Here is a 27,001-nt window from a genome sequence, read left to right on the forward strand (position 1 = left end):
CAGATCGCGGGACTTGGTGACGCGGAGCTTTTGCGAGGTGTCTCCAAGCCCTGTGGCGAGTGCCCTTGAGGTCACACCGCAGGACTTGAGAACCCCTACCCTTTCCTAGCCTTTTCTCTCGTTCAGTTGCCCTTGAGGCCAGACTGCAGGATTGGTGACCCGGAAATTTTCCGAGGAGTCTCCAATCCCTGCGGCAGGTGGCCTCGAGGGCAGCCTGCAAGACTTGGGGACGCAGAGATCTTCCGAGGTGTCCCTCTCTTGCAGGTGGCCTCAAGGCCAGACTGCGGGATGGCAGGAAGACGCCTGAGCCTGCTCAGGCCATTTCGGACAAAGAAGGAAGGCCCTGGGACTGACTCAACACAGCAGCCTGAAGAGGTGGAGCAGTCCCAGCCCCTGCAGGAGGGTGAGTGGCAGGGCTGGGCCACAGGGCTGCTGGCTGCAGCCAGATGGGCCTCTTCCCATCCCATCCCCTGTGGACATGGCCAGGGAAAGCGAGGGGGGAAGAGGGGCCAGGGCTGATCCCCCAGCAGCTCCTTGGACTGGGCAGCCCGGGGCTGGCCCTGCCTGTGGGGCGCAGGGCTGGGTTGTCTTCTCCGGCCTGTCCCGCAGCCCCTCGGCTCTGACCGCGCTCGCTCTTTGCCAGATCCAGGCCGGCACCGGACACCAGAGCAGGACCGTGCCCGGGGCCGCTTCTGCAGGGCAGCACAGGTACTTGCAGCCATCGCCACCTGGGCTGGGCCTGCTGTCACTGCTCAGCCTGGCACCGCTGGCGGAGCTCTCCGTGGCACAGCCCCCTCTTCCCTGCCCTTCGTTCTCCTGCAGGCCTTTGTGACATTCTTGAGCTTTCGGCGTAGAAGGTGCAGGATCGCACCAATTGAGGTCGTGGCGCAGCCTGACCCCACGCTGACCGAGCTCAAGGTTGACCCCGATGTCGGCACCGCGTCGACTGAAGGCACAGCAAACCGTGACACCGCGGTGACCGATGACACGACAACCTCCAACGCCGCGCTGCCTGAGCTCACCCCGCAGGCTGACGGTGCAAAGACTGAGGGCATCGTGGACGCTGACAGCACACCCGTTCAGCACCTGCCCGATGATCCCAGTCTGGAGGTTCCTGAAGAGGAAGTTATCCCTGTGGAAGTAAGCAGCCTGTGGGCAGGGACTGTCTGGCCCTCAAGCCGGGTCTGCTGGGCCCCCTCAGCCTTTGAGGCCCGCACAGTGTGGTGGAAAGGGAGGCACTTCTGGAGGGACAGTGGGCAAGTTGCTCCCTCTGGTAGCTCTCCAACTGCCCCATGTCCCCTCCTGGCTGTGGGACTGTGGCACTTGATGACCTGGAGCGTTGCGAGCACTCCTCTACTGCAAATGCCTTCAAGGCACTTCGGCAGGACTTGGTGACCCAGAGTATTTCTGTGGCATCTCTCCCGCAGAAAGCCATGAAACCAGACAGGGGCATGGAGCGGAGACCTCCCAGGGTGCCCAAGCGGGCGCGGGTGAAGAAGGAGGAGGAGGAAAGCCCTGGGCCTGCCCCAGCACAGCAGCCTGAGGAGGCAGAGCACTTCCAGCCCCTGCAGAAGGGTGAGTGGCAGGGCTGGGCCACAGGGCTGAATGGCTGCAGCCAGCTGGGCCTCATTCCATCCCATCCCCTGTGGACATGCTCAGGGAAAGGGAGGGGGAAAGAGGGCCCGGGGATGAGCCTCCAGAGGCTCCTTGGACTGGGCATCCTGGGGCCGGCCCTGCCTGTGGAGCGCAGGGCTGGGCTGTCTTCTCCGGCCTGTCCCGCAGCCCCTCGGCTCTGACCGCGCTCGCTCTTTGCCAGATCCAGGCCGGCGCCGGACACCAGAGCAGGGCCGCACCCGGGGCCGCTTCCGCAGAGCTCATCAGGTACTTGGAGCCATCGCCACCTGGGATGGGCCTGCTGTCACTGCTCAGCCTGGCAGCGCTCTCGAAGCTCTCCATGACACATCCCTCTCCTCCCTGCCCTTCATTCTCCTGCAGAGGGTGCGGAAATCCGTTCCTGTTCGGCGCAGAAAGGCCAGGACCTCACCACCCGAGCTCCTGGCACAGCCTGAGCCCAACCCGACCGAGCTCAAGGCCAAGGCTGACGCCCCAGGGACTGAGGGCATCGCAGACGCTGACAGCACACCCGTTCAGCGCCTGCCCGATGCTCCCAGTCTGCATGTTCCTGAGGAGAGAGTTGTCTCTGCTCAAGTAAGCAGCCTGTGGGCAGCGATTGTGTGGCCCCTCAAGCTTGTTCCGCTGGGCCCCCTCAGCCTTCGAGGCCAGCACTGTGTGGGGGGAAGGGAAGCACTTCTCGGGGCAAGCTGGGCAATTGCTCCCTCTGGCAGCTCTCCAACTCTCCCCTGTGTCCCCTCCAGGTGCCAGCTCTGGTCAGGTCCATCCACTCGTGGCTGACCTCCAATGTGTCTGCTGGGCACGTGCTGGATAAGACCCTTCTAGCACTGACCGAGGCACACCCCGTGGATGTCGCCATCACCCTCCTGCGCTGTGCCCCCTCGTGCGACAGGTACGGGCCCCAGCTGCCTCGAGGGCTCCGCGCTCACCAGCCGCTAGAGCCCATCACCCCCTGCCCCTGGAAACACTGTGGCTCTGTCCCCCGGCCCCTGCAGCTGCCCAGGTCAGGGCGCTGTGGTCCAGACTCCTCTGACGCAGAGCTCTGACTCCACAGAGCTGCTGCAACCATGTGGAGGACCATCGCCTCATCGGGAAGGACACTGCAGAAGGTGCTGCCAACCCTGCTCGGCGTGATGGAGGACTGGCCGTGGTACTACACGCGCACCTCCGATGGGGACAACACAGACGTCTTTGCCCTGGCTGTGAGTTTCTGGAACCGTTGCTTGCCCCCAGTTTGCCTCTCTGGCAGCTCTCCATCCTCCCCCAGCACGGCGTCTCCCTGCCCATCTCCGTGCAGGCACTGGGCTGGAAATGTGGGCTAGCAGCAGGTTCGGGGCCACCGGGCCGGGCGCTCCCCCCGAGTCTCCCCTGGCCTTCCCCTCCCACGCTCGGGCCCTGCCACATGGATGTCTTGGCACTGACTGCTGCGTCCGGCTGGTTTGTCTTTTGCAGGCAACTCTGGCACTGTGGATGATTGTCCAGGAGCCCCAGTGCCCGGGGCCTTTGATGGACTATTCCCCCCATCTCCTCGTGGATCTGCTCTTCCAAGTCCTTGTCAGCACAGAGCAGATGTCACAGGAGGTCGACACGTTCTGGAGGGGATGCCAGGAGCAACACGACCTTCCCACCGACCCCAAGAGGTGCTCCATGCCAGTCCTTCCCTCCTCTCTTGCCCTTGGGACTGGGGCCGGGGCTCCCAGCGTGACCTGGGCTTTGCTCTGCACACAGGTTTGCAGTGCTGACCATGAAGGCCCTGCTCTGCTGTCTCCACTGTGAGGATGTGGTGAATTCAGTGGAAGACAATCGTGGCTGGGCCAGGCTCCTCAATGCTCGCAGCCGCCACGCAGTGGCTCTGCTGGCCAGGTGAGACCTCCTTGTCCCCGCTGCCCCTGTCATTTCTGCCTGTGCACGGGGCACCCCACACTGTGCCCGTGGGCGTGGGCCAGAGGGTCTTGTCACCTGGGACGGCCGAGCAGAGTGGAAAAGGCTGGGAGAGGCGGGTGCACAGGAGGAGCCGCCTCCCAGAGTGCCCTGGTCCCCTCCTGGGACTGGGCTGGTGGGGAAAGACCAGGCCTCTGTGAGTCCCTCCCGGGAGAGGTTTGCCCGCCTGCCTCAGGTCGATGCTACCTTTTTCCCCCTGGCAGGGAGAAGCGCCACGTCTCCAGCCCCTTGTGTTCCCGCATCACACTCCACCTGCTGGAGCTGCTGAGCAGGGAGGAGCCGTGCTGGGACCTGCCTGCCATGGCATTCCTTGTGGAGGTGAGCCTGCTGCCTCGCGCTGCCTCGCCGAGCTGCCTCCACCTCTCAGCCCTCTCGTGGCCGCAGCTGCCCGGGACGGTGCCGCGCCCTGTGCTGCTGCCTGGGCCCAGCCCTGTGCGGGTCCGGGCTCCTGCCGGCCGGGCACCCCATCACTGCTCCGTGCCTTTCAGGTCCTGGACTGCCTGGACACCAGTGAATGCGGTGACAGGGTCCTGGAGATGCTTTCAAGGAACTCGGGGAGCACCAACACAAAGCGGCGTCAACTGGCGCTCCGAGTCCTCGTGGCACTCAGCCAGGATCCCGTGATGGTGAGAAGGGGCAGTTGGCTGAAGCCGTGCTGGAATCCTGGGGCCGTCGCTTGGGTTGGCTGGGCTTCGGGAGCTGTGGCAGCTGCTCCCAGCTCTGCTGCCTCCCCGTTCAGCTGCCCGAGTCCCTCGGGACAGGCCTTTGGCCTCCGGGCCCTGCGGCAGCACGTGGGGCTGCCCCGCCGGAGCGGGATTGCTGGTACAGCCGTTGGTGGCTTCATGGCACAGCATTGTCTTCCTCACAGGCCAAGAGCATCTGGAGCCTGAATGAAAGGCTCGTGCAGCTCCTGGGGGATGCAGACAGAGATGTGGTTTGGATGACCCTCTCTGTCTTCAAGAACGTGCTCTGGAGCAGTCTGTGGACACAGCGCCACAAGAGAGTCCGCAGCAAAGACCCCCTAATATCCACCCCCACCGGCCTGCAGTTGGCTGAAGCGCTCCGGCCACTCTTTGACCACGTAAGGCTCTGTGCCCCCCCGCCACGGGCTCTGGGTACTGCTGGGAAACTTTGGTCCCTGTGGATTTTCAGGCCTGTGCCCACTGGGGCCTGGAGAAGCTGCTGCTGAGGTCTTTTCCTCTTTCTTTGCACCAGGACGACAGCAGTGTGCGGGAGGGCTCCATGGCCCTCTTCACTCGTGTGATCAAACTGATCGAGAGAGAGGGAAAGAGGCCCCTGAAGCCACTCGTGTGCCTGAGCCTGCTCCCGCTCTACTTCCACCGGCATGATGAGAAGGTGGTCGTGAAAAGGGTGAGCACTCGTGGGCACTGGTGTCCCGTGGGAGGGGGCTGGGCTGCCTCCTGGCCTGGCACCTCCCGGGCTCCGGCCTCCTCCTGGCCTTGGTCCAGGGACAGGGGTCCCGTGCCCTGGGCTGCGGTGCCATGTCCTGGTCTCTGTTGCTCTGCAGGCCTCTCGCAAAGCACTGCTGGATGTGACCAGGTTCCTGAAGAGGAGGGATCTTGGGCGCCTGGTGAACACAGAGGAGCCATGGAGCTTTGGCCAGTGCCTGGTAAGGACGGCCCCAAAGCCCCAGCCCCCGATGCCCAGAGTGTGGGGCTGCCCAGAGTGTGCTCCTGCCCACTGCTGCACCCGCCTGTGGGACAGCAGCCTGCGCCCCACACGCTGCTGCCTTCCCTGGGGCGTGTGGGCTCCTCTGCGGGCTCCTCTGCCCCCGAGCCAGGGTGCCGCTGGAGCCCCGGCCCAGCTGGGCTGTGGGGCAGGGCAGCCCCGCCGCTCCCAGGGAGCAGCCAGCCCTCTGCTCCCTCCAAAGCCCGGCCCCAGCGGCTGCTGCCCGGGCCTCAGGGCTGTGCGGGCAGGGGAGGCCAGTGCTGGGCGCAGGCAGCGCCCGGCCGAGGGGCAGAGCCCCAGCCAACCCTTCCCTCCGTGCCCTGCCGCTCTCTCCAGCTGAAAAAGGACCGGAGCCGAGTGGCCAAGTACATGCACCAGGCCCTGCCGTACCTGCGGAGCCCACAGCAGCCCCTGCGAGAGGCAGCCATCAAGTTCATGGGTGAGCCACGCGGCCGCGGTCCCTTCCCGCCCCGCTGCAGCTCGGGCCCAGCCCCGGCTGCTGCAGCGGCAGCAGCAGCCGGCCCAGGGATGTGCTGGGGAGCCCCGAGTGCCCCGGCGGCTGCTGCTGCCCTGGGCCAGCCCAGCCCTGGGGCGCCCCGAGGCAGGAAGGCCCCAGGCTCAGCCCTGCCAGGGCAGGAGGGCGTGTGGCCGGGCTGGCAGCGCCGCTGGGGGGGGCAGCTGTGCCGCTGGGGCCGTGACAGGATCTGTGTTCCCAGGGATCGCCGGGGGGTACCTGAGGGGACAGCACAAAGAGCTGCAGCTCATCATCGATGGTGAGTGAGGGCACTGGGGGCTGGCAGAGGAGCACAGAGCCTGGGCAGGCAGCTGCAGTCCTGCCCTGGCTGCGGAGGGCTCTGCTCCCTGCAGGGATGAGGGGCGGCGTGGGCAGAGCAGAGAGACATTTCAGGGGCACGGGGGGCATTGGTGGCCAGTGCCTTCTGCCTCATCCTGCTGGGCCCTGCTCCCTCCTGGCAATGGCAAGAGCTTGCTGGGATGGCCCAGGCAGGAGGGGCTCCTTGCGTCGCCACCCATCCAGGCTCTGACGTTGGCTCTGTTCCTCTCTGTTCCAGCCCTTCAAGCCATCCCAGAGGACAGGAGCCCCGCTGTCTCAAACCTGGCGCTTCAAATCATCAACTTTGTTAGTAATCTACAGACAGCTCCCTACCCCAGGTTGCAGCGGTTCCGAGACCGGCTCTGCAGGGCGTGGAATACCCGGCCTTCTCTGTGGGGCTGAGTCTGCCTGTGCTGCTGCAGCTGTGTGCAGAGTCGATGCAGGCAGCTCTGTCTGTTGGGGCCACCTGAGCCTGTGGGGAAGACACCTCTTCTCTGCAAGGCCTTCCTTTTACCCCAGCGTAGGAATATTAAATAAATATTGTCATACACAGAGGCCCAGGAGCTTCTTTTGGGTGCCCGGTGTCCACAGGGCATGGGGGAAGAGGGGAAAAAAGGCCCTTGTGCTCAGCAACACTTGCCCGGGTGTGCAGTGGGGAAGAGAAAGTGCCCAAAAGGCCCTCGGCCTTGGGGGGTTCTGCCGGAGCCTCAACACTTGGGGCAGAGGGGATGGGCAGAGGCTGGAGCTGTGGGAATCCCTGAGAAGCTGGTCCTTGGAGGTGGCCACAAGCCCCGTCCCGGGCAGGAAGCAGCATCTGTGGCTTGCCTGTGTGTTGCTGTCTGGATTGCTGAGGGCTGGGAGGGGCCTGCGGAGCCGGCTCCTGTGGAGCTCCTTCAGGGCTGCGCCGCTGCCGGGCAGGTTGGCGGGGCTGGGGGAGACCCTGAGGGACGACGAGGCGCGGGGAGGCCCTGAAGGGATGTGGTGCTGGAGAGGCCCTGCCGGGACAAGGGAGTGGGAAGCCTTGAGGGGAATCCATGAGGGGGTGGGGGGCAGGAGGCTGCGAGGGGACAGGACAGGCAGAGGAGGCCCTGAGGGGACAGGGTGTGAGAAGCCATGAGGAACTGGGGGGCAGAGGCCGTAAGCAGCCCCCAAGGCAGCCCCCCAGTTCCCTGCCAGCCGGCTGCTCTGGCGCTTGCCCGGGGCATCTCCCATCCCTGCGGCACAAGCCCCGGATCCTCGGCGGGAGGGTGGGGACACCCCCAAGGGGGCCAGGCTGGCCTGGCTGGGGACAAGGAGGGCAAGGGGGCCCTGCTGGGGCACGTCCGCTGGGTGCTGCCGGCGAGGGGCAGGGGCACAGGCAGGGCTCTGGGTCAGCCCGGGCCCCCGCGCCTGCCCAGGCCACAGAGCTGTGGCCCAGAGCCCGCTGACCCAGAGCTCTGGGCCCGCAGAGCTGCTGCCAGCACGGAGAGGACGCGGGGCTCCTCGGGCAGGGCTGCGCAGTCGCTGCTGTCCAAGCGGCTCCGCGCCACAGACAACAACAGCAGGCTGTGCACAGGAGCAGCAGCACCACAACGCCTGGGCCTCCTCAGCGAGGCTCCCGCACCGGTCAGGGTGCTAAAAGCGGGGATGCTGTGGGCACAACTGCACGTGGGTTGGCCAAAGGCTTCAGGAAAAGTGGCCACAGCGGCTTTCTATTGACTGCCCAGCCTCACAGCAACACTGGGCAGCTCCAGGGCCAGTCTATCATCCCGACTGACTTCCACGGCCGTGCCTGAGGGCAGACTCACCTTCCACACTCAGGCATCCCAAGGCACTGGCACTGGGGCCATCCTTAGAGACTGGCATGGGACATGAGCCTTGGGCTGCAGCTGCTGAACCTCTCCTCCAGGCAGGCACCTTAAAAACACAGGCACGGGCTTCTAAACTCAAAATCCAGGCCTTCCTGGAAGGGAAGGAAGAAGCACCAGAAGCCGAAGCAGGGCCTCATACCAGGAGGTTCCGGCATGGAGGGAAGTCAGCACTGGGGGGTCTGCTGCAAAAATGGCCCAGTTCACAAGCCCAGGCTTTGCTGCTAGAGGATCCTACTTTGGCCTTGCTGGAGCCCATTCCCTACCAATGCACGGCCACTCACTGCTCTTGGATCAAGTGGCCCGGACCCGTGGGAACACGTGTGCCCCGTGTCCATGCGAGAGCAGCAACTGGCAGAACACGTCTGCTTCCAGCATTTGTCTTGGCTGCTCCTTCAGTGGGCTGGCACCTTAATCAGAGACACGCAACAGGTTTGCATCCCAGAGTTCTCCCCATCCCCTTCGCTTCTCCCCAGTGCTCTGGATATCAGCTGGGAGTCGTAATCGGACCCACAGGACCTGGAGCTTTGAACATCAGACCGGGCAGATTTATTTTGCAGAATGCAAGAGGAAAAGTCCAACTAACACAAGGAAAGTGGACAGGATCTCTGAGCAATCTGATCTTCCTGCGAAACTCAGCAACTGATGGTGATTTTGTGCTGCAGGTCATCGCTTCCACGCAAAAATCATTCCCGCAAGGAGAAACTGCTTCTGCCTTCTGACAGATGCCGAGCGCTGCCACCAATTGCTCCGGCTACCACTCCCAACGGCCCCCCGCAAGAGCGCAGACATCAGTACCCGTTGGCTTTGGCCGCCCTCTGGCAGAGAAGTCCCCCCAGGGCACAGCTCTTTGGGGCAGGAGGCGGGCACCACCCCTGCCAGGACTCGGGGCGGTGGCAGGCCTCCTTGGGCAAGGACTTGCCAGAGCTGCTGATTTTGGTGCAGCCCCGGCCAAGGGGGTCGGAGCGGCATTGGTGCCCTTGCCCTCACATTCCTTCGGTGTGTCACAGCCCCGTGTTTGGGAGGGCCACCAGCCGGGCCTTCTCCCAAGGAGCCCGTGCCAGCTTCTGTGGAGGCCCCGTGCCCTTCCCGCTGTGCCCGCGTTGGCAGCCGAGGGGGCTCCTTCTGCTGCTGTGGGCAGGCACAGCAGGGGAGGGCTTGCTTAGTTTTTGAGCTGGGCCTAAAGTTCATGTCCAGCTGTCTTAGATACTTTGGAGAACGGACTCCTTCCGACCTGGGGCAGGTTGGCCGGGCGGGGGGAGGCCCCAGGGCAGGTGGCAGTGTCTCACAGGGCCTTTGGGACACGCCGATGGTGTGCAACGGGGCAGGGTGTCACAGGGCCCTTTGTGACACGTCATGACATAGTACCGGTGGTGACGTGGCCACGCCTCAGTGCTCCTCGGAGCGTGCGACGGGACGGACAGGATAGAGCGGTGCTGTGCGGAGCTCCCGTGCAGCCAACTCCTTCCTTGTTGACCCGGAGCGTTTTGGAGGCGTTTCTGTGGTGCAAGCGCCCTCGAGGCCAGATCGCGGGACTTGGTGACGCGGAGCTTTTGCGAGGTGTCTCCAAGCCCTGTGGCGAGTGCCCTTGAGGTCACACCGCAGGACTTGAGAACCCCTACCCTTTCCTAGCCTTTTCTCTCGTTCAGTTGCCCTTGAGGCCAGACTGCAGGATTGGTGACCCGGAAATTTTCCGAGGAGTCTCCAATCCCTGCGGCAGGTGGCCTCGAGGGCAGCCTGCAAGACTTGGGGACGCAGAGATCTTCCGAGGTGTCCCTCTCTTGCAGGTGGCCTCAAGGCCAGACTGCGGGATGGCAGGAAGACGCCTGAGCCTGCTCAGGCCATTTCGGACAAAGAAGGAAGGCCCTGGGACTGACTCAACACAGCAGCCTGAAGAGGTGGAGCAGTCCCAGCCCCTGCAGGAGGGTGAGTGGCAGGGCTGGGCCACAGGGCTGCTGGCTGCAGCCAGATGGGCCTCTTCCCATCCCATCCCCTGTGGACATGGCCAGGGAAAGCGAGGGGGGAAGAGGGGCCAGGGCTGATCCCCCAGCAGCTCCTTGGACTGGGCAGCCCGGGGCTGGCCCTGCCTGTGGGGCGCAGGGCTGGGCTGTCTTCTCCGGCCTGTCCCGCAGCCCCTCGGCTCTGACCGCGCTCGCTCTTTGCCAGATCCAGGCCGGCACCGGACACCAGAGCAGGACCGTGCCCGGGGCCGCTTCTGCAGGGCAGCACAGGTACTTGCAGCCATCGCCACCTGGGCTGGGCCTGCTGTCACTGCTCAGCCTGGCACCGCTGGCGGAGCTCTCCGTGGCACAGCCCCCTCTTCCCTGCCCTTCGTTCTCCTGCAGGCCTTTGTGACGTTCTTGAGCTTTCGGCGTAGAAGGTGCAGGATCGCACCAATTGAGGTCGTGGCGCAGCCTGACCCCACGCCGACCGAGCTCAAGGTTGACCCCGATGTCGGCACCGCGTCGACTGATGGCACAGCAAACCGTGACACCGCGGTGACCGATGACACGACAACCTCCAACGCCGCGCTGCCTGAGCTCACCCCGCAGGCTGACGGTGCAAAGACTGAGGGCATCGTGGATGCTGACAGCACACCCGTTCAGCACCTGCCCGATGATCCCAGTCTGGAGGTTCCTGAAGAGGAAGTTATCCCTGTGGAAGTAAGCAGCCTGTGGGCAGGGACTGTCTGGCCCTCAAGCCGGGTCTGCTGGGCCCCCTCAGCCTTTGAGGCCCGCACAGTGTGGTGGAAAGGGAGGCACTTCTGGAGGGACAGTGGGCAAGTTGCTCCCTCTGGTAGCTCTCCAACTGCCCCATGTCCCCTCCTGGCTGTGGGACTGTGGCACTTGATGACCTGGAGCGTTGCGAGCACTCCTCTACTGCAAATGCCTTCAAGGCACTTCGGCAGGACTTGGTGACCCAGAGTATTTCTGTGGCATCTCTCCCGCAGGAAGCCATGAAACCAGACAGGGGCATGGAGCGGAGACCTCCCAGGGTGCCCAAGCGGGCGCAGGTGAAGAAGGAGGAGGAGGAAAGCCCTGGGCCTGCCCCAGCACAGCAGCCTGAGGAGGCAGAGCACTTCCAGCCCCTGCAGAAGGGTGAGTGGCAGGGCTGGGCCACAGGGCTGAATGGCTGCAGCCAGCTGGGCCTCATTCCATCCCATCCCCTGTGGACATGCTCAGGGAAAGGGAGGGGGAAAGAGGGCCCGGGGATGAGCCTCCAGAGGCTCCTTGGACTGGGCATCCTGGGGCCGGCCCTGCCTGTGGAGTGCAGGGCTGGGCTGTCTTCTCCGGCCTGTCCCGCAGCCCCTCGGCTCTGACCGCGCTCGCTCTTTGCCAGATCCAGGCCGGCGCCGGACACCAGAGCAGGGCCGCACCCGGGGCCGCTTCCGCAGAGCTCATCAGGTACTTGGAGCCATCGCCACCTGGGATGGGCCTGCTGTCACTGCTCAGCCTGGCAGCGCTCTCGAAGCTCTCCATGACACATCCCTCTCCTCCCTGCCCTTCATTCTCCTGCAGAGGGTGCGGAAATCCGTTCCTGTTCGGCGCAGAAAGGCCAGGACCTCACCACCCGAGCTCCTGGCACAGCCTGAGCCCAACCCGACCGAGCTCAAGGCCAAGGCTGACGCCCCAGGGACTGAGGGCATCGCAGACGCTGACAGCACACCCGTTCAGCGCCTGCCCGATGCTCCCAGTCTGCATGTTCCTGAGGAGAGAGTTGTCTCTGCTCAAGTAAGCAGCCTGTGGGCAGCGATTGTGTGGCCCCTCAAGCTTGTTCCGCTGGGCCCCCTCAGCCTTCGAGGCCAGCACTGTGTGGGGGGAAGGGAAGCACTTCTCGGGGCAAGCTGGGCAATTGCTCCCTCTGGCAGCTCTCCAACTCTCCCCTGTGTCCCCTCCAGGTGCCAGCTCTGGTCAGGTCCATCCACTCGTGGCTGACCTCCAATGTGTCTGCTGGGCACGTGCTGGATAAGACCCTTCTAGCACTGACCGAGGCACACCCCGTGGATGTCGCCATCACCCTCCTGCGCTGTGCCCCCTCGTGCGACAGGTACGGGCCCCAGCTGCCTCGAGGGCTCCGCGCTCACCAGCCGCTAGAGCCCATCACCCCCTGCCCCTGGAAACACTGTGGCTCTGTCCCCCGGCCCCTGCAGCTGCCCAGGTCAGGGCGCTGTGGTCCAGACTCCTCTGACGCAGAGCTCTGACTCCACAGAGCTGCTGCAACCATGTGGAGGACCATCGCCTCATCGGGAAGGACACTGCAGAAGGTGCTGCCAACCCTGCTCGGCGTGATGGAGGACTGGCCGTGGTACTACACGCGCACCTCCGATGGGGACAACACAGACGTCTTTGCCCTGGCTGTGAGTTTCTGGAACCGTTGCTTGCCCCCAGTTTGCCTCTCTGGCAGCTCTCCATCCTCCCCCAGCACGGCGTCTCCCTGCCCATCTCCGTGCAGGCACTGGGCTGGAAATGTGGGCTAGCAGCAGGTTCGGGGCCACCGGGCCGGGCGCTCCCCCCGAGTCTCCCCTGGCCTTCCCCTCCCACGCTCGGGCCCTGCCACATGGATGTCTTGGCACTGACTGCTGCGTCCGGCTGGTTTGTCTTTTGCAGGCAACTCTGGCACTGTGGATGATTGTCCAGGAGCCCCAGTGCCCGGGGCCTTTGATGGACTATTCCCCCCATCTCCTCGTGGATCTGCTCTTCCAAGTCCTTGTCAGCACAGAGCAGATGTCACAGGAGGTCGACACGTTCTGGAGGGGATGCCAGGAGCAACACGACCTTCCCACCGACCCCAAGAGGTGCTCCATGCCAGTCCTTCCCTCCTCTCTTGCCCTTGGGACTGGGGCCGGGGCTCCCAGCGTGACCTGGGCTTTGCTCTGCACACAGGTTTGCAGTGCTGACCATGAAGGCCCTGCTCTGCTGTCTCCACTGTGAGGATGTGGTGAATTCAGTGGAAGACAATCGTGGCTGGGCCAGGCTCCTCAATGCTCGCAGCCGCCACGCAGTGGCTCTGCTGGCCAGGTGAGACCTCCTTGTCCCCGCTGCCCCTGTCATTTCTGCCTGTGCACGGGGCACCCCACACTGTGCCCGTGGGCGTGGGCCAGAGGGTCTTGTCACCTGGGACGGCCGAGCAGAGTGGAAAAGGCTGGGAGAGGCGGGTGCACAGGAGGAGCCGCCTCCCAGAGTGCCCTGGTCCCCTCCTGGGACTGGGCTGGTGGGGAAAGACCAGGCCTCTGTGAGTCCCTCCCGGGAGAGGTTTGCCCGCCTGCCTCAGGTCGATGCTACCTTTTTCCCCCTGGCAGGGAGAAGCGCCACGTCTCCAGCCCCTTGTGTTCCCGCATCACACTCCACCTGCTGGAGCTGCTGAGCAGGGAGGAGCCGTGCTGGGACCTGCCTGCCATGGCATTCCTTGTGGAGGTGAGCCTGCTGCCTCGCGCTGCCTCGCCGAGCTGCCTCCACCTCTCGGCCCTCTCGTGGCCGCAGCTGCCCGGGACGGTGCCGCGCCCTGTGCTGCTGCCTGGGCCCAGCCCTGTGCGGGTCCGGGCTCCTGCCGGCCGGGCACCCCATCACTGCTCCGTGCCTTTCAGGTCCTGGACTGCCTGGACACCAGTGAATGCGGTGACAGGGTCCTGGAGATGCTTTCAAGGAACTTGGGGAGCACCAACACAAAGCGGCGTCAACTGGCGCTCCGAGTCCTCGTGGCACTCAGCCAGGATCCCGTGATGGTGAGAAGGGGCAGTTGGCTGAAGCCGTGCTGGAATCCTGGGGCCGTCGCTTGGGTTGGCTGGGCTTCGGGAGCTGTGGCAGCTGCTCCCAGCTCTGCTGCCTCCCCGTTCAGCTGCCCGAGTCCCTCGGGACAGGCCTTTGGCCTCCGGGCCCCGCGGCAGCACGTGGGGCTGCCCCGCCGGAGCGGGATTGCTGGTACAGCCGTTGGTGGCTTCATGGCACAGCATTGTCTTCCTCACAGGCCAAGAGCATCTGGAGCCTGAATGAAAGGCTCGTGCAGCTCCTGGGGGATGCAGACAGAGATGTGGTTTGGATGACCCTCTCTGTCTTCAAGAACGTGCTCTGGAGCAGTCTGTGGACACAGCGCCACAAGAGAGTCCGCAGCAAAGACCCCCTAATATCCACCCCCACCGGCCTGCAGTTGGCTGAAGCGCTCCGGCCACTCTTTGACCACGTAAGGCTCTGTGCCCCCCCGCCACGGGCTCTGGGTACTGCTGGGAAACTTTGGTCCCTGTGGATTTTCAGGCCTGTGCCCACTGGGGCCTGGAGAAGCTGCTGCTGAGGTCTTTTCCTCTTTCTTTGCACCAGGACGACAGCAGTGTGCGGGAGGGCTCCATGGCCCTCTTCACTCGTGTGATCAAACTGATCGAGAGAGAGGGAAAGAGGCCCCTGAAGCCACTCGTGTGCCTGAGCCTGCTCCCGCTCTACTTCCACCGGCATGATGAGAAGGTGGTCGTGAAAAGGGTGAGCACTCGTGGGCACTGGTGTCCCGTGGGAGGGGGCTGGGCTGCCTCCTGGCCTGGCACCTCCCGGGCTCCGGCCTCCTCCTGGCCTTGGTCCAGGGACAGGGGTCCCGTGCCCTGGGCTGCGGTGCCATGTCCTGGTCTCTGTTGCTCTGCAGGCCTCTCGCAAAGCACTGCTGGATGTGACCAGGTTCCTGAAGAGGAGGGATCTTGGGCGCCTGGTGAACACAGAGGAGCCATGGAGCTTTGGCCAGTGCCTGGTAAGGACGGCCCCAAAGCCCCAGCCCCCGATGCCCAGAGTGTGGGGCTGCCCAGAGTGTGCTCCTGCCCACTGCTGCACCCGCCTGTGGGACAGCAGCCTGCGCCCCACACGCTGCTGCCTTCCCTGGGGCGTGTGGGCTCCTCTGCGGGCTCCTCTGCCCCCGAGCCAGGGTGCCGCTGGAGCCCCGGCCCAGCTGGGCTGTGGGGCAGGGCAGCCCCGCCGCTCCCAGGGAGCAGCCAGCCCTCTGCTCCCTCCAAAGCCCGGCCCCAGCGGCTGCTGCCCGGGCCTCAGGGCTGTGCGGGCAGGGGAGGCCAGTGCTGGGCGCAGGCAGCGCCCGGCCGAGGGGCAGAGCCCCAGCCAACCCTTCCCTCCGTGCCCTGCCGCTCTCTCCAGCTGAAAAAGGACCGGAGCCGAGTGGCCAAGTACATGCACCAGGCCCTGCCGTACCTGCGGAGCCCACAGCAGCCCCTGCGAGAGGCAGCCATCAAGTTCATGGGTGAGCCACGCGGCCGCGGTCCCTTCCCGCCCCGCTGCAGCTCGGGCCCAGCCCCGGCTGCTGCAGCGGCAGCAGCAGCCGGCCCAGGGATGTGCTGGGGAGCCCCGAGTGCCCCGGCGGCTGCTGCTGCCCTGGGCCAGCCCAGCCCTGGGGCGCCCCGAGGCAGGAAGGCCCCAGGCTCAGCCCTGCCAGGGCAGGAGGGCGTGTGGCCGGGCTGGCAGCGCCGCTGGGGGGGGCAGCTGTGCCGCTGGGGCCGTGACAGGATCTGTGTTCCCAGGGATCGCCGGGGGGTACCTGAGGGGACAGCACAAAGAGCTGCAGCTCATCATCGATGGTGAGTGAGGGCACTGGGGGCTGGCAGAGGAGCACAGAGCCTGGGCAGGCAGCTGCAGTCCTGCCCTGGCTGCGGAGGGCTCTGCTCCCTGCAGGGATGAGGGGCGGCGTGGGCAGAGCAGAGAGACATTTCAGGGGCACGGGGGGCATTGGTGGCCAGTGCCTTCTGCCTCATCCTGCTGGGCCCTGCTCCCTCCTGGCAATGGCAAGAGCTTGCTGGGATGGCCCAGGCAGGAGGGGCTCCTTGCGTCGCCACCCATCCAGGCTCTGACGTTGGCTCTGTTCCTCTCTGTTCCAGCCCTTCAAGCCATCCCAGAGGACAGGAGCCCCGCTGTCTCAAACCTGGCGCTTCAAATCATCAACTTTGTTAGTAATCTACAGACAGCTCCCTACCCCAGGTTGCAGCGGTTCCGAGACCGGCTCTGCAGGGCGTGGAATACCCGGCCTTCTCTGTGGGGCTGAGTCTGCCTGTGCTGCTGCAGCTGTGTGCAGAGTCGATGCAGGCAGCTCTGTCTGTTGGGGCCACCTGAGCCTGTGGGGAAGACACCTCTTCTCTGCAAGGCCTTCCTTTTACCCCAGCGTAGGAATATTAAATAAATATTGTCATACACAGAGGCCCAGGAGCTTCTTTTGGGTGCCCGGTGTCCACAGGGCATGGGGGAAGAGGGGAAAAAAGGCCCTTGTGCTCAGCAACACTTGCCCGGGTGTGCAGTGGGGAAGAGAAGGTGCCCAGAAGGCCCTCGGCCTTGGGGGGTTCTGCCGGAGCCTCAACACTTGGGGCAGAGGGGATGGGCAGAGGCTGGAGCTGTGGGAATCCCTGAGAAGCTGGTCCTTGGAGGTGGCCACAAGCCCCGTCCCGGGCAGGAAGCAGCATCTGTGGCTTGCCCGTGTGTTGCTGTCTGGATTGCTGAGGGCTGGGAGGGGCCTGCGGAGCCGGCTCCTGTGGAGCTCCTTCAGGGCTGCGCCGCTGCCGGGCAGGTTGGCGGGGCTGGGGGAGACCCTGAGGGACGACGAGGCGCGGGGAGGCCCTGAAGGGATGTGGTGCTGGAGAGGCCCTGCCGGGACAAGGGAGTGGGAAGCCTTGAGGGGAATCCATGAGGGGGTGGGGGGCAGGAGGCTGCGAGGGGACAGGACGGGCAGAGGAGGCCCTGAGGGGACAGGGTGTGAGAAGCCATGAAGAACTGGGGGGCAGAGGCCGTAAGCAGCCCCCAAGGCAGCCCCCCAGTTCCCTGCCAGCCGGCTGCTCTGGCGCTTGCCCGGGGCATCTCCCATCCCTGCGGCACAAGCCCCGGATCCTCGGCGGGAGGGTGGGGACACCCCCAAGGGGGCCAGGCTGGCCTGGCTGGGGACAAGGAGGGCAAGGGGGCCCTGCTGGGGCACGTCCGCTGGGTGCTGCCGGCGAGGGGCAGGGGCACAGGCAGGGCTCTGGGTCAGCCCGGGCCCCCGCGCCTGCCCAGGCCACAGAGCTGTGGCCCAGAGCCCGCTGACCCAGAGCTCTGGGCCCGCAGAGCTGCTGCCAGCACGGAGAGGACGCGGGGCTCCTCGGGCAGGGCTGCGCAGTCGCTGCTGCCCAAGCGGCTCCGCGCCACAGACAACAGCAGCAGGCTGTGCACAGGAGCAGCAGCACCACAACGCCTGGGCCTCCTCAGCGAGGCTCCCGCACCGGCCAGGGTGCTAAAAGCAGGGATGCTGTGGGCACAACTGCACGTGGGTTGGCCAAAGGCTTCAGGAAAAGTGGCCACAGCGGTTTTCTATTGACTGCCCAGCCTCACAGCAACACTGGGCAGCTCCAGGGCCAGTCTATCATCCCGACTGACTTCCACGGCCGTGCCTGAGGGCAGACTCACCTTCCACACTCAGGCATCCCAAGGCACTGGCACTGGGGCCATCCTTAGAGACTGGCATGGGACATGAGCCTTGGGCTGCAGCTGCTGAACCTCTCCTCCAGGCAGGCACCTTAAAAACACAGGCACGGGCTTCTAAACTCAAAATCCAGGCCTTCCTGGAAGGGAAGGAAGAAGCACCAGAAGCCGAAGCAGGGCCTCATCCCAGGAGGTTCAGGCATGGAGGGAAGTCAGCACTGGGGGGTCTGCTGCAAAAATGGCCCAGTTCACAAGCCCAGGCTTTGCTGCTAGAGGATCCTACTTTGGCCTTGCTGGAGCCCATTCCCTACCAATGCACGGCCACTCACTGCTCTTGGATCAAGTGGCCCGGACCCGTGGGAACACGTGTGCCCCGTGTCCATGCGAGAGCAGCAACTGGCAGAACACGTCCGCTTCCAGCATTTGTCTTGGCTGCTCCTTCAGTGGGCTGGCACCTTAATCAGAGATACGCAACAGGTTTGCATCCCAGAGTTCTCCCCATCCCCTTCGCTTCTCCCCAGTGCTCTGGATATCAGCTGGGAGTCGTAATCGGACCCACAGGACCTGGAGCTTTGAACATCAGACCGGGCAGATTTATTTTGCAGAATGCAAGAAGAAAAGTCCAACTAACACAAGGAAAGTGGACAGGATCTCTGAGCAATCTGATCTTCCTGCGAAACTCAGCAACTGATGGTGATTTTGTGCTACAGGTCATCGCTTCCACGCAAAAATCATTCCCGCAAGGAGAAACTGCTTCTGCCTTCTGACAGATGCCGAGCGCTGCCACCAATTGCTCCGGCTACCACTCCCAACGACCCCCCGCAAGAGCGCAGACATCAGTACCCGTTGGCTTTGGCCGCCCTCTGGCAGAGAAGTCCCCCCAGGGCACAGCTCTTTGGGGCAGGAGGCGGGCACCACCCCTGCCAGGACTCGGGGCGGTGGCAGGCCTCCTTGGGCAAGGACTTGCCAGAGCTGCTGATTTTGGTGCAGCCCCGGCCAAGGGGGTCGGAGCGGCATTGGTGCCCTTGCCTTCACATTCCTTCGGTGTGTCACAGCCCCGTGTTTGGGAGGGCCACCAGCCGGGCCTTCTCCCAAGGAGCCCGTGCCAGCTTCTGTGGAGGCCCCGTGCCCTTCCCGCTGTGCCCGCGTTGGCAGCCGAGGGGGCTCCTTCTGCTGCTGTGGGCAGGCACAGCAGGGGAGGGCTTGCTTAGTTTTTGAGCTGGGCCTAAAGTTCATGTCCAGCTGTCTTAGATACTTTGGAGAACGGACTCCTTCCGACCTGGGGCAGGTTGGCCGGGCGGGGGGAGGCCCCAGGGCAGGTGGCAGTGTCTCACAGGGCCTTTGGGACACGCCGATGGTGTGCAACGGGGCAGGGTGTCACAGGGCCCTTTGTGACACGTCATGACATAGTACCGGTGGTGACGTGGCCACGCCTCAGTGCTCCTCGGAGCGTGCGACGGGACGGACAGGATAGAGCGGTGCTGTGCGGAGCTCCCGTGCAGCCAACTCCTTCCTTGTTGACCCGGAGCGTTTTGGAGGCGTTTCTGTGGTGCAAGCGCCCTCGAGGCCAGATCGCGGGACTTGGTGACGCGGAGCTTTTGCGAGGTGTCTCCAAGCCCTGTGGCGAGTGCCCTTGAGGCAACACCGCAGGACTTGAGAACCCCTACCCTATCCTAGGTTTTTCTCTCATTCAGTTGCCCTTGAGGCCAGACCGCAGGATTGGTGACCCGGAAATTTTCCGAGGAGTCTCCAATCCCTGCGGCAGGTGGCCTCGAGGGCAGCCTGCAAGACTTGGGGACGCAGAGATCTTCCGAGGTGTCTCTCTCTTGCAGGTGGCCTCAAGACCAGACTGCGGGATGGCAGGAAGACGCCTGAGCCTGCTCAGGCCATTTCGGACAAAGAAGGAAGGCCCTGGGACTGACTCAACACAGCAGCCTGAAGAGGTGGAGCAGTCCCAGCCCCTGCAGGAGGGTGAGTGGCAGGGCTGGGCCACAGGGCTGCTGGCTGCAGCCAGATGGGCCTCTTCCCATCCCATCCCCTGTGGACATGGCCAGGGAAAGCGAGGGGGGAAGAGGGGCCAGGGCTGATCCCCCAGCAGCTCCTTGGACTGGGCAGCCCGGGGCTGGCCCTGCCTGTGGGGCGCAGGGCTGGGCTGTCTTCTCCGGCCTGTCCCGCAGCCCCTCGGCTCTGACCGCGCTCGCTCTTTGCCAGATCCAGGCCGGCACCGGACACCAGAGCAGGACCGTGCCCGGGGCCGCTTCTGCAGGGCAGCACAGGTACTTGCAGCCATCGCCACCTGGGCTGGGCCTGCTGTCACTGCTCAGCCTGGCACCGCTGGCGGAGCTCTCCGTGGCACAGCCTCCTCTTCCCTGCCCTTCGTTCTCCTGCAGGCCTTTGTGACATTCTTGAGCTTTCGGCGTAGAAGGTGCAGGATCGCACCAATTGAGGTCGTGGCGCAGCCTGACCCCACGCCGACCGAGCTCAAGGTTGACCCCGATGTCGGCACCGCGTCGACTGATGGCACAGCAAACCGTGACACCGCGGTGACCGATGACACGACAGCCTCCAACGCCGCGCTGCCTGAGCTCACCCCGCAGGCTGACGGTGCAAAGACTGAGGGCATCGTGGATGCTGACAGCACACCCGTTCAGCACCTGCCCGATGATCCCAGTCTGGAGGTTCCTGAAGAGGAAGTTATCCCTGTGGAAGTAAGCAGCCTGTGGGCAGGGACTGTCTGGCCCTCAAGCCGGGTCTGCTGGGCCCCCTCAGCCTTTGAGGCCCGCACAGTGTGGTGGAAAGGGAGGCACTTCTGGAGGGACAGTGGGCAAGTTGCTCCCTCTGGTAGCTCTCCAACTGCCCCATGTCCCCTCCTGGCTGTGGGACTGTGGCACTTGATGACCTGGAGCGTTGCGAGCACTCCTCTACTGCAAATGCCTTCAAGGCACTTCGGCAGGACTTGGTGACCCAGAGTATTTCTGTGGCATCTCTCCCGCAGAAAGCCATGAAACCAGACAGGGGCATGGAGCGGAGACCTCCCAGGGTGCCCAGGCGGGCGCGGGTGAAGAAGGAGGAGGAGGAAAGCCCTGGGCCTGCCCCAGCACAGCAGCCTGAGGAGGCAGAGCACTTCCAGCCCCTGCAGAAGGGTGAGTGGCAGGGCTGGGCCACAGGGCTGAATGGCTGCAGCCAGCTGGGCCTCATTCCATCCCATCCCCTGTGGACATGCTCAGGGAAAGGGAGGGGGAAAGAGGGCCCGGGGATGAGCCTCCAGAGGCTCCTTGGACTGGGCATCCTGGGGCCGGCCCTGCCTGTGGAGCGCAGGGCTGGGCTGTCTTCTCCGGCCTGTCCCGCAGCCCCTCGGCTCTGACCGCGCTCGCTCTTTGCCAGATCCAGGCCGGCGCCGGACACCAGAGCAGGGCCGCACCCGGGGCCGCTTCCGCAGAGCTCATCAGGTACTTGGAGCCATCGCCACCTGGGATGGGCCTGCTGTCACTGCTCAGCCTGGCAGCGCTCTCGAAGCTCTCCATGACACATCCCTCTCCTCCCTGCCCTTCATTCTCCTGCAGAGGGTGCGGAAATCCGTTCCTGTTCGGCGCAGAAAGGCCAGGACCTCACCACCCGAGCTCCTGGCACAGCCTGAGCCCAACCCGACCGAGCTCAAGGCCAAGGCTGACGCCCCAGGGACTGAGGGCATCGCAGATGCTGACAGCACACCCGTTCAGCGCCTGCCCGATGCTCCCAGTCTGCATGTTCCTGAGGAGAGAGTTGTCTCTGCTCAAGTAAGCAGCCTGTGGGCAGCGATTGTGTGGCCCCTCAAGCTTGTTCCGCTGGGCCCCCTCAGCCTTTGAGGCCAGCACTGTGTGGGGGGAAGGGAAGCACTTCTCGGGGCAAGCTGGGCAATTGCTCCCTCTGGCAGCTCTCCAACTCTCCCCTGTGTCCCCTCCAGGTGCCAGCTCTGGTCAGGTCCATCCACTCGTGGCTGACCTCCAATGTGTCTGCTGGGCACGTGCTGGATAAGACCCTTCTAGCACTGACCGAGGCACACCCCGTGGATGTCGCCATCACCCTCCTGCGCTGTGCCCCCTCGTGCGACAGGTACGGGCCCCAGCTGCCTCGAGGGCTCCGCGCTCACCAGCCGCTAGAGCCCATCACCCCCTGCCCCTGGAAACACTGTGGCTCTGTCCCCCGGCCCCTGCAGCTGCCCAGGTCAGGGCGCTGTGGTCCAGACCCCCCTGACGCAGAGCTCTGACTCCACAGAGCTGCTGCAACCATGTGGAGGACCATCGCCTCATCGGGAAGGACACTGCAGAAGGTGCTGCCAACCCTGCTCGGCGTGATGGAGGACTGGCCGTGGTACTACACGCGCACCTCCGATGGGGACAACACAGACGTCTTTGCCCTGGCTGTGAGTTTCTGGAACCGTTGCTTGCCCCCAGTTTGCCTCTCTGGCAGCTCTCCATCCTCCCCCAGCACGGCGTCTCCCTGCCCATCTCCGTGCAGGCACTGGGCTGGAAATGTGGGCTAGCAGCAGGTTCGGGGCCACCGGGCCGGGCGCTCCCCCTGAGTCTCCCCTGGCCTTCCCCTCCCACGCTCGGGCCCTGCCACATGGATGTCTTGGCACTGACTGCTGCGTCCGGCTGGTTTGTCTTTTGCAGGCAACTCTGGCACTGTGGATGATTGTCCAGGAGCCCCAGTGCCCGGGGCCTTTGATGGACTATTCCCCCCATCTCCTCGTGGATCTGCTCTTCCAAGTCCTTGTCAGCACAGAGCAGATGTCACAGGAGGTCGACACGTTCTGGAGGGGATGCCAGGAGCAACACGACCTTCCCACCGACCCCAAGAGGTGCTCCATGCCAGTCCTTCCCTCCTCTCTTGCCCTTGGGACTGGGGCCGGGGCTCCCAGCGTGACCTGGGCTTTGCTCTGCACACAGGTTTGCAGTGCTGACCATGAAGGCCCTGCTCTGCTGTCTCCACTGTGAGGATGTGGTGAATTCAGTGGAAGACAATCGTGGCTGGGCCAGGCTCCTCAATGCTCGCAGCCGCCACGCAGTGGCTCTGCTGGCCAGGTGAGACCTCCTTGTCCCCGCTGCCCCTGTCATTTCTGCCTGTGCACGGGGCACCCCACACTGTGCCCGTGGGCGTGGGCCAGAGGGTCTTGTCACCTGGGACGGCCGAGCAGAGTGGAAAAGGCTGGGAGAGGCGGGTGCACAGGAGGAGCCGCCTCCCAGAGTGCCCTGGTCCCCTCCTGGGACTGGGCTGGTGGGGAAAGACCAGGCCTCTGTGAGTCCCTCCCGGGAGAGGTTTGCCCGCCTGCCTCAGGTCGATGCTACCTTTTTCCCCCTGGCAGGGAGAAGCGCCACGTCTCCAGCCCCTTGTGTTCCCGCATCACACTCCACCTGCTGGAGCTGCTGAGCAGGGAGGAGCCGTGCTGGGACCTGCCTGCCATGGCATTCCTTGTGGAGGTGAGCCTGCTGCCTCGCGCTGCCTCGCCGAGCTGCCTCCACCTCTCGGCCCTCTCGTGGCCGCAGCTGCCCGGGACGGTGCCGCGCCCTGTGCTGCTGCCTGGGCCCAGCCCTGTGCGGGTCCGGGCTCCTGCCGGCCGGGCACCCCATCACTGCTCCGTGCCTTTCAGGTCCTGGACTGCCTGGACACCAGTGAATGCGGTGACAGGGTCCTGGAGATGCTTTCAAGGAACTCGGGGAGCACCAACACAAAGCGGCGTCAACTGGCGCTCCGAGTCCTCGTGGCACTCAGCCAGGATCCCGTGATGGTGAGAAGGGGCAGTTGGCTGAAGCCGTGCTGGAATCCTGGGGCCGTCGCTTGGGTTGGCTGGGCTTCGGGAGCTGTGGCAGCTGCTCCCAGCTCTGCTGCCTCCCCGTTCAGCTGCCCGAGTCCCTCGGGACAGGCCTTTGGCCTCCGGGCCCCGCGGCAGCACGTGGGGCTGCCCCGCCGGAGCGGGATTGCTGGTGCAGCCGTTGGTGGCTTCATGGCACAGCATTGTCTTCCTCACAGGCCAAGAGCATCTGGAGCCTGAATGAAAGGCTCGTGCAGCTCCTGGGGGATGCAGACAGAGATGTGGTTTGGATGACCCTCTCTGTCTTCAAGAACGTGCTCTGGAGCAGTCTGTGGACACAGCGCCACAAGAGAGTCCGCAGCAAAGACCCCCTAATATCCACCCCCACCGGCCTGCAGTTGGCTGAGGCGCTCCGGCCACTCTTTGACCACGTAAGGCTCTGTGCCCCCCCGCCACGGGCTCTGGGTACTGCTGGGAAACTTTGGTCCCTGTGGATTTTCAGGCCTGTGCCCACTGGGGCCTGGAGAAGCTGCTGCTGAGGTCTTTTCCTCTTTCTTTGCACCAGGACGACAGCAGTGTGCGGGAGGGCTCCATGGCCCTCTTCACTCGTGTGATCAAACTGATCGAGAGAGAGGGAAAGAGGCCCCTGAAGCCACTCGTGTGCCTGAGCCTGCTCCCGCTCTACTTCCACCGGCATGATGAGAAGGTGGTCGTGAAAAGGGTGAGCACTCATGGGCACTGGTGTCCCGTGGGAGGGGGCTGGGCTGCCTCCTGGCCTGGCACCTCCCGGGCTCCGGCCTCCTCCTGGCCTTGGTCCAGGGACAGGGGTCCCGTGCCCTGGGCTGCGGTGCCATGTCCTGGTCTCTGTTGCTCTGCAGGCCTCTCGCAAAGCACTGCTGGATGTGACCAGGTTCCTGAAGAGGAGGGATCTTGGGCGCCTGGTGAACACAGAGGAGCCATGGAGCTTTGGCCAGTGCCTGGTAAGGACGGCCCCAAAGCCCCAGCCCCCGATGCCCAGAGTGTGGGGCTGCCCAGAGTGTGCTCCTGCCCACTGCTGCACCCGCCTGTGGGACAGCAGCCTGCGCCCCACACGCTGCTGCCTTCCCTGGGGCGTGTGGGCTCCTCTGCGGGCTCCTCTGCCCCCGAGCCAGGGTGCCGCTGGAGCCCCGGCCCAGCTGGGCTGTGGGGCAGGGCAGCCCCGCCGCTCCCAGGGAGCAGCCAGCCCTCTGCTCCCTCCAAAGCCCGGCCCCAGCGGCTGCTGCCCGGGCCTCAGGGCTGTGCGGGCAGGGGAGGCCAGTGCTGGGCGCAGGCAGCGCCCGGCCGAGGGGCAGAGCCCCAGCCAACCCTTCCCTCCGTGCCCTGCCGCTCTCTCCAGCTGAAAAAGGACCGGAGCCGAGTGGCCAAGTACATGCACCAGGCCCTGCCGTACCTGCGGAGCCCACAGCAGCCCCTGCGAGAGGCAGCCATCAAGTTCATGGGTGAGCCACGCGGCCGCGGTCCCTTCCCGCCCCGCTGCAGCTCGGGCCCAGTCCCGGCTGCTGCAGCGGCAGCAGCAGCCGGCCCAGGGATGTGCTGGGGAGCCCCGAGTGCCCCGGCGGCTGCTGCTGCCCTGGGCCAGCCCAGCCCTGGGGCGCCCCGAGGCAGGAAGGCCCCAGGCTCAGCCCTGCCAGGGCAGGAGGGCGTGTGGCCGGGCTGGCAGCGCCGCTGGGGGGGGCAGCTGTGCCGCTGGGGCCGTGACAGGATCTGTGTTCCCAGGGATCGCCGGGGGGTACCTGAGGGGACAGCACAAAGAGCTGCAGCTCATCATCGATGGTGAGTGAGGGCACTGGGGGCTGGCAGAGGAGCACAGAGCCTGGGCAGGCAGCTGCAGTCCTGCCCTGGCTGCGGAGGGCTCTGCTCCCTGCAGGGATGAGGGGCGGCGTGGGCAGAGCAGAGAGACATTTCAGGGGCACGGGGGGCATTGGTGGCCAGTGCCTTCTGCCTCATCCTGCTGGGCCCTGCTCCCTCCTGGCAATGGCAAGAGCTTGCTGGGATGGCCCAGGCAGGAGGGGCTCCTTGCGTCGCCACCCATCCAGGCTCTGACGTTGGCTCTGTTCCTCTCTGTTCCAGCCCTTCAAGCCATCCCAGAGGACAGGAGCCCCGCTGTCTCAAACCTGGCGCTTCAAATCATCAACTTTGTTAGTAATCTACAGACAGCTCCCTACCCCAGGTTGCAGCGGTTCCGAGACCGGCTCTGCAGGGCGTGGAATACCCGGCCTTCTCTGTGGGGCTGAGTCTGCCTGTGCTGCTGCAGCTGTGTGCAGAGTCGATGCAGGCAGCTCTGTCTGTTGGGGCCACCTGAGCCTGTGGGGAAGACACCTCTTCTCTGCAAGGCCTTCCTTTTACCCCAGCGTAGGAATATTAAATAAATATTGTCATACACAGAGGCCCAGGAGCTTCTTTTGGGTGCCCGGTGTCCACAGGGCATGGGGGAAGAGGGGAAAAAAGGCCCTTGTGCTCAGCAACACTTGCCCGGGTGTGCAGTGGGGAAGAGAAGGTGCCCAGAAGGCCCTCGGCCTTGGGGGGTTCTGCCGGAGCCTCAACACTTGGGGCAGAGGGGATGGGCAGAGGCTGGAGCTGTGGGAATCCCTGAGAAGCTGGTCCTTGGAGGTGGCCACAAGCCCCGTCCCGGGCAGGAAGCAGCATCTGTGGCTTGCCCGTGTGTTGCTGTCTGGATTGCTGAGGGCTGGGAGGGGCCTGCGGAGCCGGCTCCTGTGGAGCTCCTTCAGGGCTGCGCCGCTGCCGGGCAGGTTGGCGGGGCTGGGGGAGACCCTGAGGGACGACGAGGCGCGGGGAGGCCCTGAAGGGATGTGGTGCTGGAGAGGCCCTGCCGGGACAAGGGAGTGGGAAGCCTTGAGGGGAATCCATGAGGGGGTGGGGGGCAGGAGGCTGCGAGGGGACAGGACGGGCAGAGGAGGCCCTGAGGGGACAGGGTGTGAGAAGCCATGAGGAACTGGGGGGCAGAGGCCGTAAGCAGCCCCCAAGGCAGCCCCCCAGTTCCCTGCCAGCCGGCTGCTCTGGCGCTTGCCCGGGGCATCTCCCATCCCTGCGGCACAAGCCCCGGATCCTCGGCGGGAGGGTGGGGACACCCCCAAGGGGGCCAGGCTGGCCTGGCTGGGGACAAGGAGGGCAAGGGGGCCCTGCTGGGGCACGTCCGCTGGGTGCTGCCGGCGAGGGGCAGGGGCACAGGCAGGGCTCTGGGTCAGCCCGGGCCCCCGCGCCTGCCCAGGCCACAGAGCTGTGGCCCAGAGCCCGCTGACCCAGAGCTCTGGGCCCGCAGAGCTGCTGCCAGCACGGAGAGGACGCGGGGCTCCTCGGGCAGGGCTGCGCAGTCGCTGCTGCCCAAGCGGCTCCGCGCCACAGACAACAGCAGCAGGCTGTGCACAGGAGCAGCAGCACCACAACGCCTGGGCCTCCTCAGCGAGGCTCCCGCACCGGCCAGGGTGCTAAAAGCAGGGATGCTGTGGGCACAACTGCACGTGGGTTGGCCAAAGGCTTCAGGAAAAGTGGCCACAGCGGCTTTCTATTGACTGCCCAGCCTCACAGCAACACTGGGCAGCTCCAGGGCCAGTCTATCATCCCGACTGACTTCCACGGCCGTGCCTGAGGGCAGACTCACCTTCCACACTCAGGCATCCCAAGGCACTGGCACTGGGGCCATCCTTAGAGACTGGCATGGGACATGAGCCTTGGGCTGCAGCTGCTGAACCTCTCCTCCAGGCAGGCACCTTAAAAACACAGGCACGGGCTTCTAAACTCAAAATCCAGGCCTTCCTGGAAGGGAAGGAAGAAGCACCAGAAGCCGAAGCAG

General features: G+C 64.9%; 2 protein-coding genes and 1 long non-coding RNA gene across 3 annotated transcripts; all 3 read left to right on the top strand.

The window, feature by feature from the left end:
- Nucleotides 1-279: 279 nt before the first annotated feature.
- Nucleotides 280-904, top strand: LOC127473474 (uncharacterized). The gene is made up of 3 exons (XR_007905468.1): nt 280-403; nt 644-708; nt 823-904. It is a non-coding gene; the product is annotated as an uncharacterized LOC127473474 (long non-coding RNA).
- Nucleotides 905-1,000: 96 nt separating this feature from the next.
- LOC127473470 (maestro heat-like repeat-containing protein family member 6) lies at nt 1,001-16,652 on the top strand. The gene is made up of 17 exons (XM_051793114.1): nt 1,001-1,140; nt 1,428-1,575; nt 1,817-1,881; nt 1,996-2,208; nt 2,376-2,524; nt 2,687-2,834; nt 3,085-3,272; nt 3,361-3,495; nt 3,777-3,891; nt 4,062-4,199; nt 4,442-4,654; nt 4,789-4,944; nt 5,102-5,203; nt 5,599-5,701; nt 5,979-6,035; nt 6,333-6,872; nt 16,337-16,652. The coding sequence occupies exons 2-16, from the start codon at nt 1,434-1,436 to the stop codon at nt 6,494-6,496; spliced, it is 2,088 nt and encodes a 695-aa protein (XP_051649074.1). The 5' UTR covers nt 1,001-1,140; nt 1,428-1,433; the 3' UTR covers nt 6,497-6,872; nt 16,337-16,652.
- On the top strand, nt 9,753-27,001 carry LOC127473302 (maestro heat-like repeat-containing protein family member 6). The gene is made up of 18 exons (XM_051792726.1): nt 9,753-9,839; nt 10,074-10,172; nt 10,287-10,604; nt 10,892-11,039; nt 11,281-11,345; nt 11,460-11,672; nt 11,840-11,988; nt 12,151-12,298; nt 12,549-12,736; nt 12,825-12,959; nt 22,705-22,819; nt 22,990-23,127; nt 23,370-23,582; nt 23,717-23,872; nt 24,030-24,131; nt 24,527-24,629; nt 24,907-24,963; nt 25,261-27,001. Exons 1-18 carry the CDS (start codon nt 9,753-9,755, stop codon nt 25,422-25,424), a joined length of 2,598 nt encoding a protein of 865 aa, XP_051648686.1. The 3' UTR covers nt 25,425-27,001.

Source organism: Manacus candei, unplaced genomic scaffold, assembly GCF_025592945.1.
Source record: "Manacus candei isolate 608988 ecotype Guabito, Panama unplaced genomic scaffold, ASM2559294v1 h1tg000035l, whole genome shotgun sequence".
Lineage (NCBI taxonomy): Eukaryota > Metazoa > Chordata > Aves > Passeriformes > Pipridae > Manacus > Manacus candei.

Excerpts from the sequence above, each read along its gene's own strand:
- LOC127473302 (XM_051792726.1), top strand. The coding sequence starts at position 9,753 with ATGGCAGGAAGACGCCTGAGCCTGCTCAGGCCATTTCGGACAAAGAAG. Across the intron at positions 10,605-10,891 it reads AGGAAGTTATCCCTGTGGAA|GAAGCCATGAAACCAGACAG; the intron begins GTAAGCAGCCTG and ends TCTCTCCCGCAG. Across the intron at positions 12,737-12,824 it reads CTTCCCACCGACCCCAAGAG|GTTTGCAGTGCTGACCATGA; the intron begins GTGCTCCATGCC and ends CTCTGCACACAG.
- LOC127473470 (XM_051793114.1), top strand. The coding sequence starts at position 1,434 with ATGAAACCAGACAGGGGCATGGAGCGGAGACCTCCCAGGGTGCCCAAG. Across the intron at positions 2,525-2,686 it reads TGTGCCCCCTCGTGCGACAG|AGCTGCTGCAACCATGTGGA; the intron begins GTACGGGCCCCA and ends CTGACTCCACAG. Across the intron at positions 4,200-4,441 it reads TCAGCCAGGATCCCGTGATG|GCCAAGAGCATCTGGAGCCT; the intron begins GTGAGAAGGGGC and ends TCTTCCTCACAG.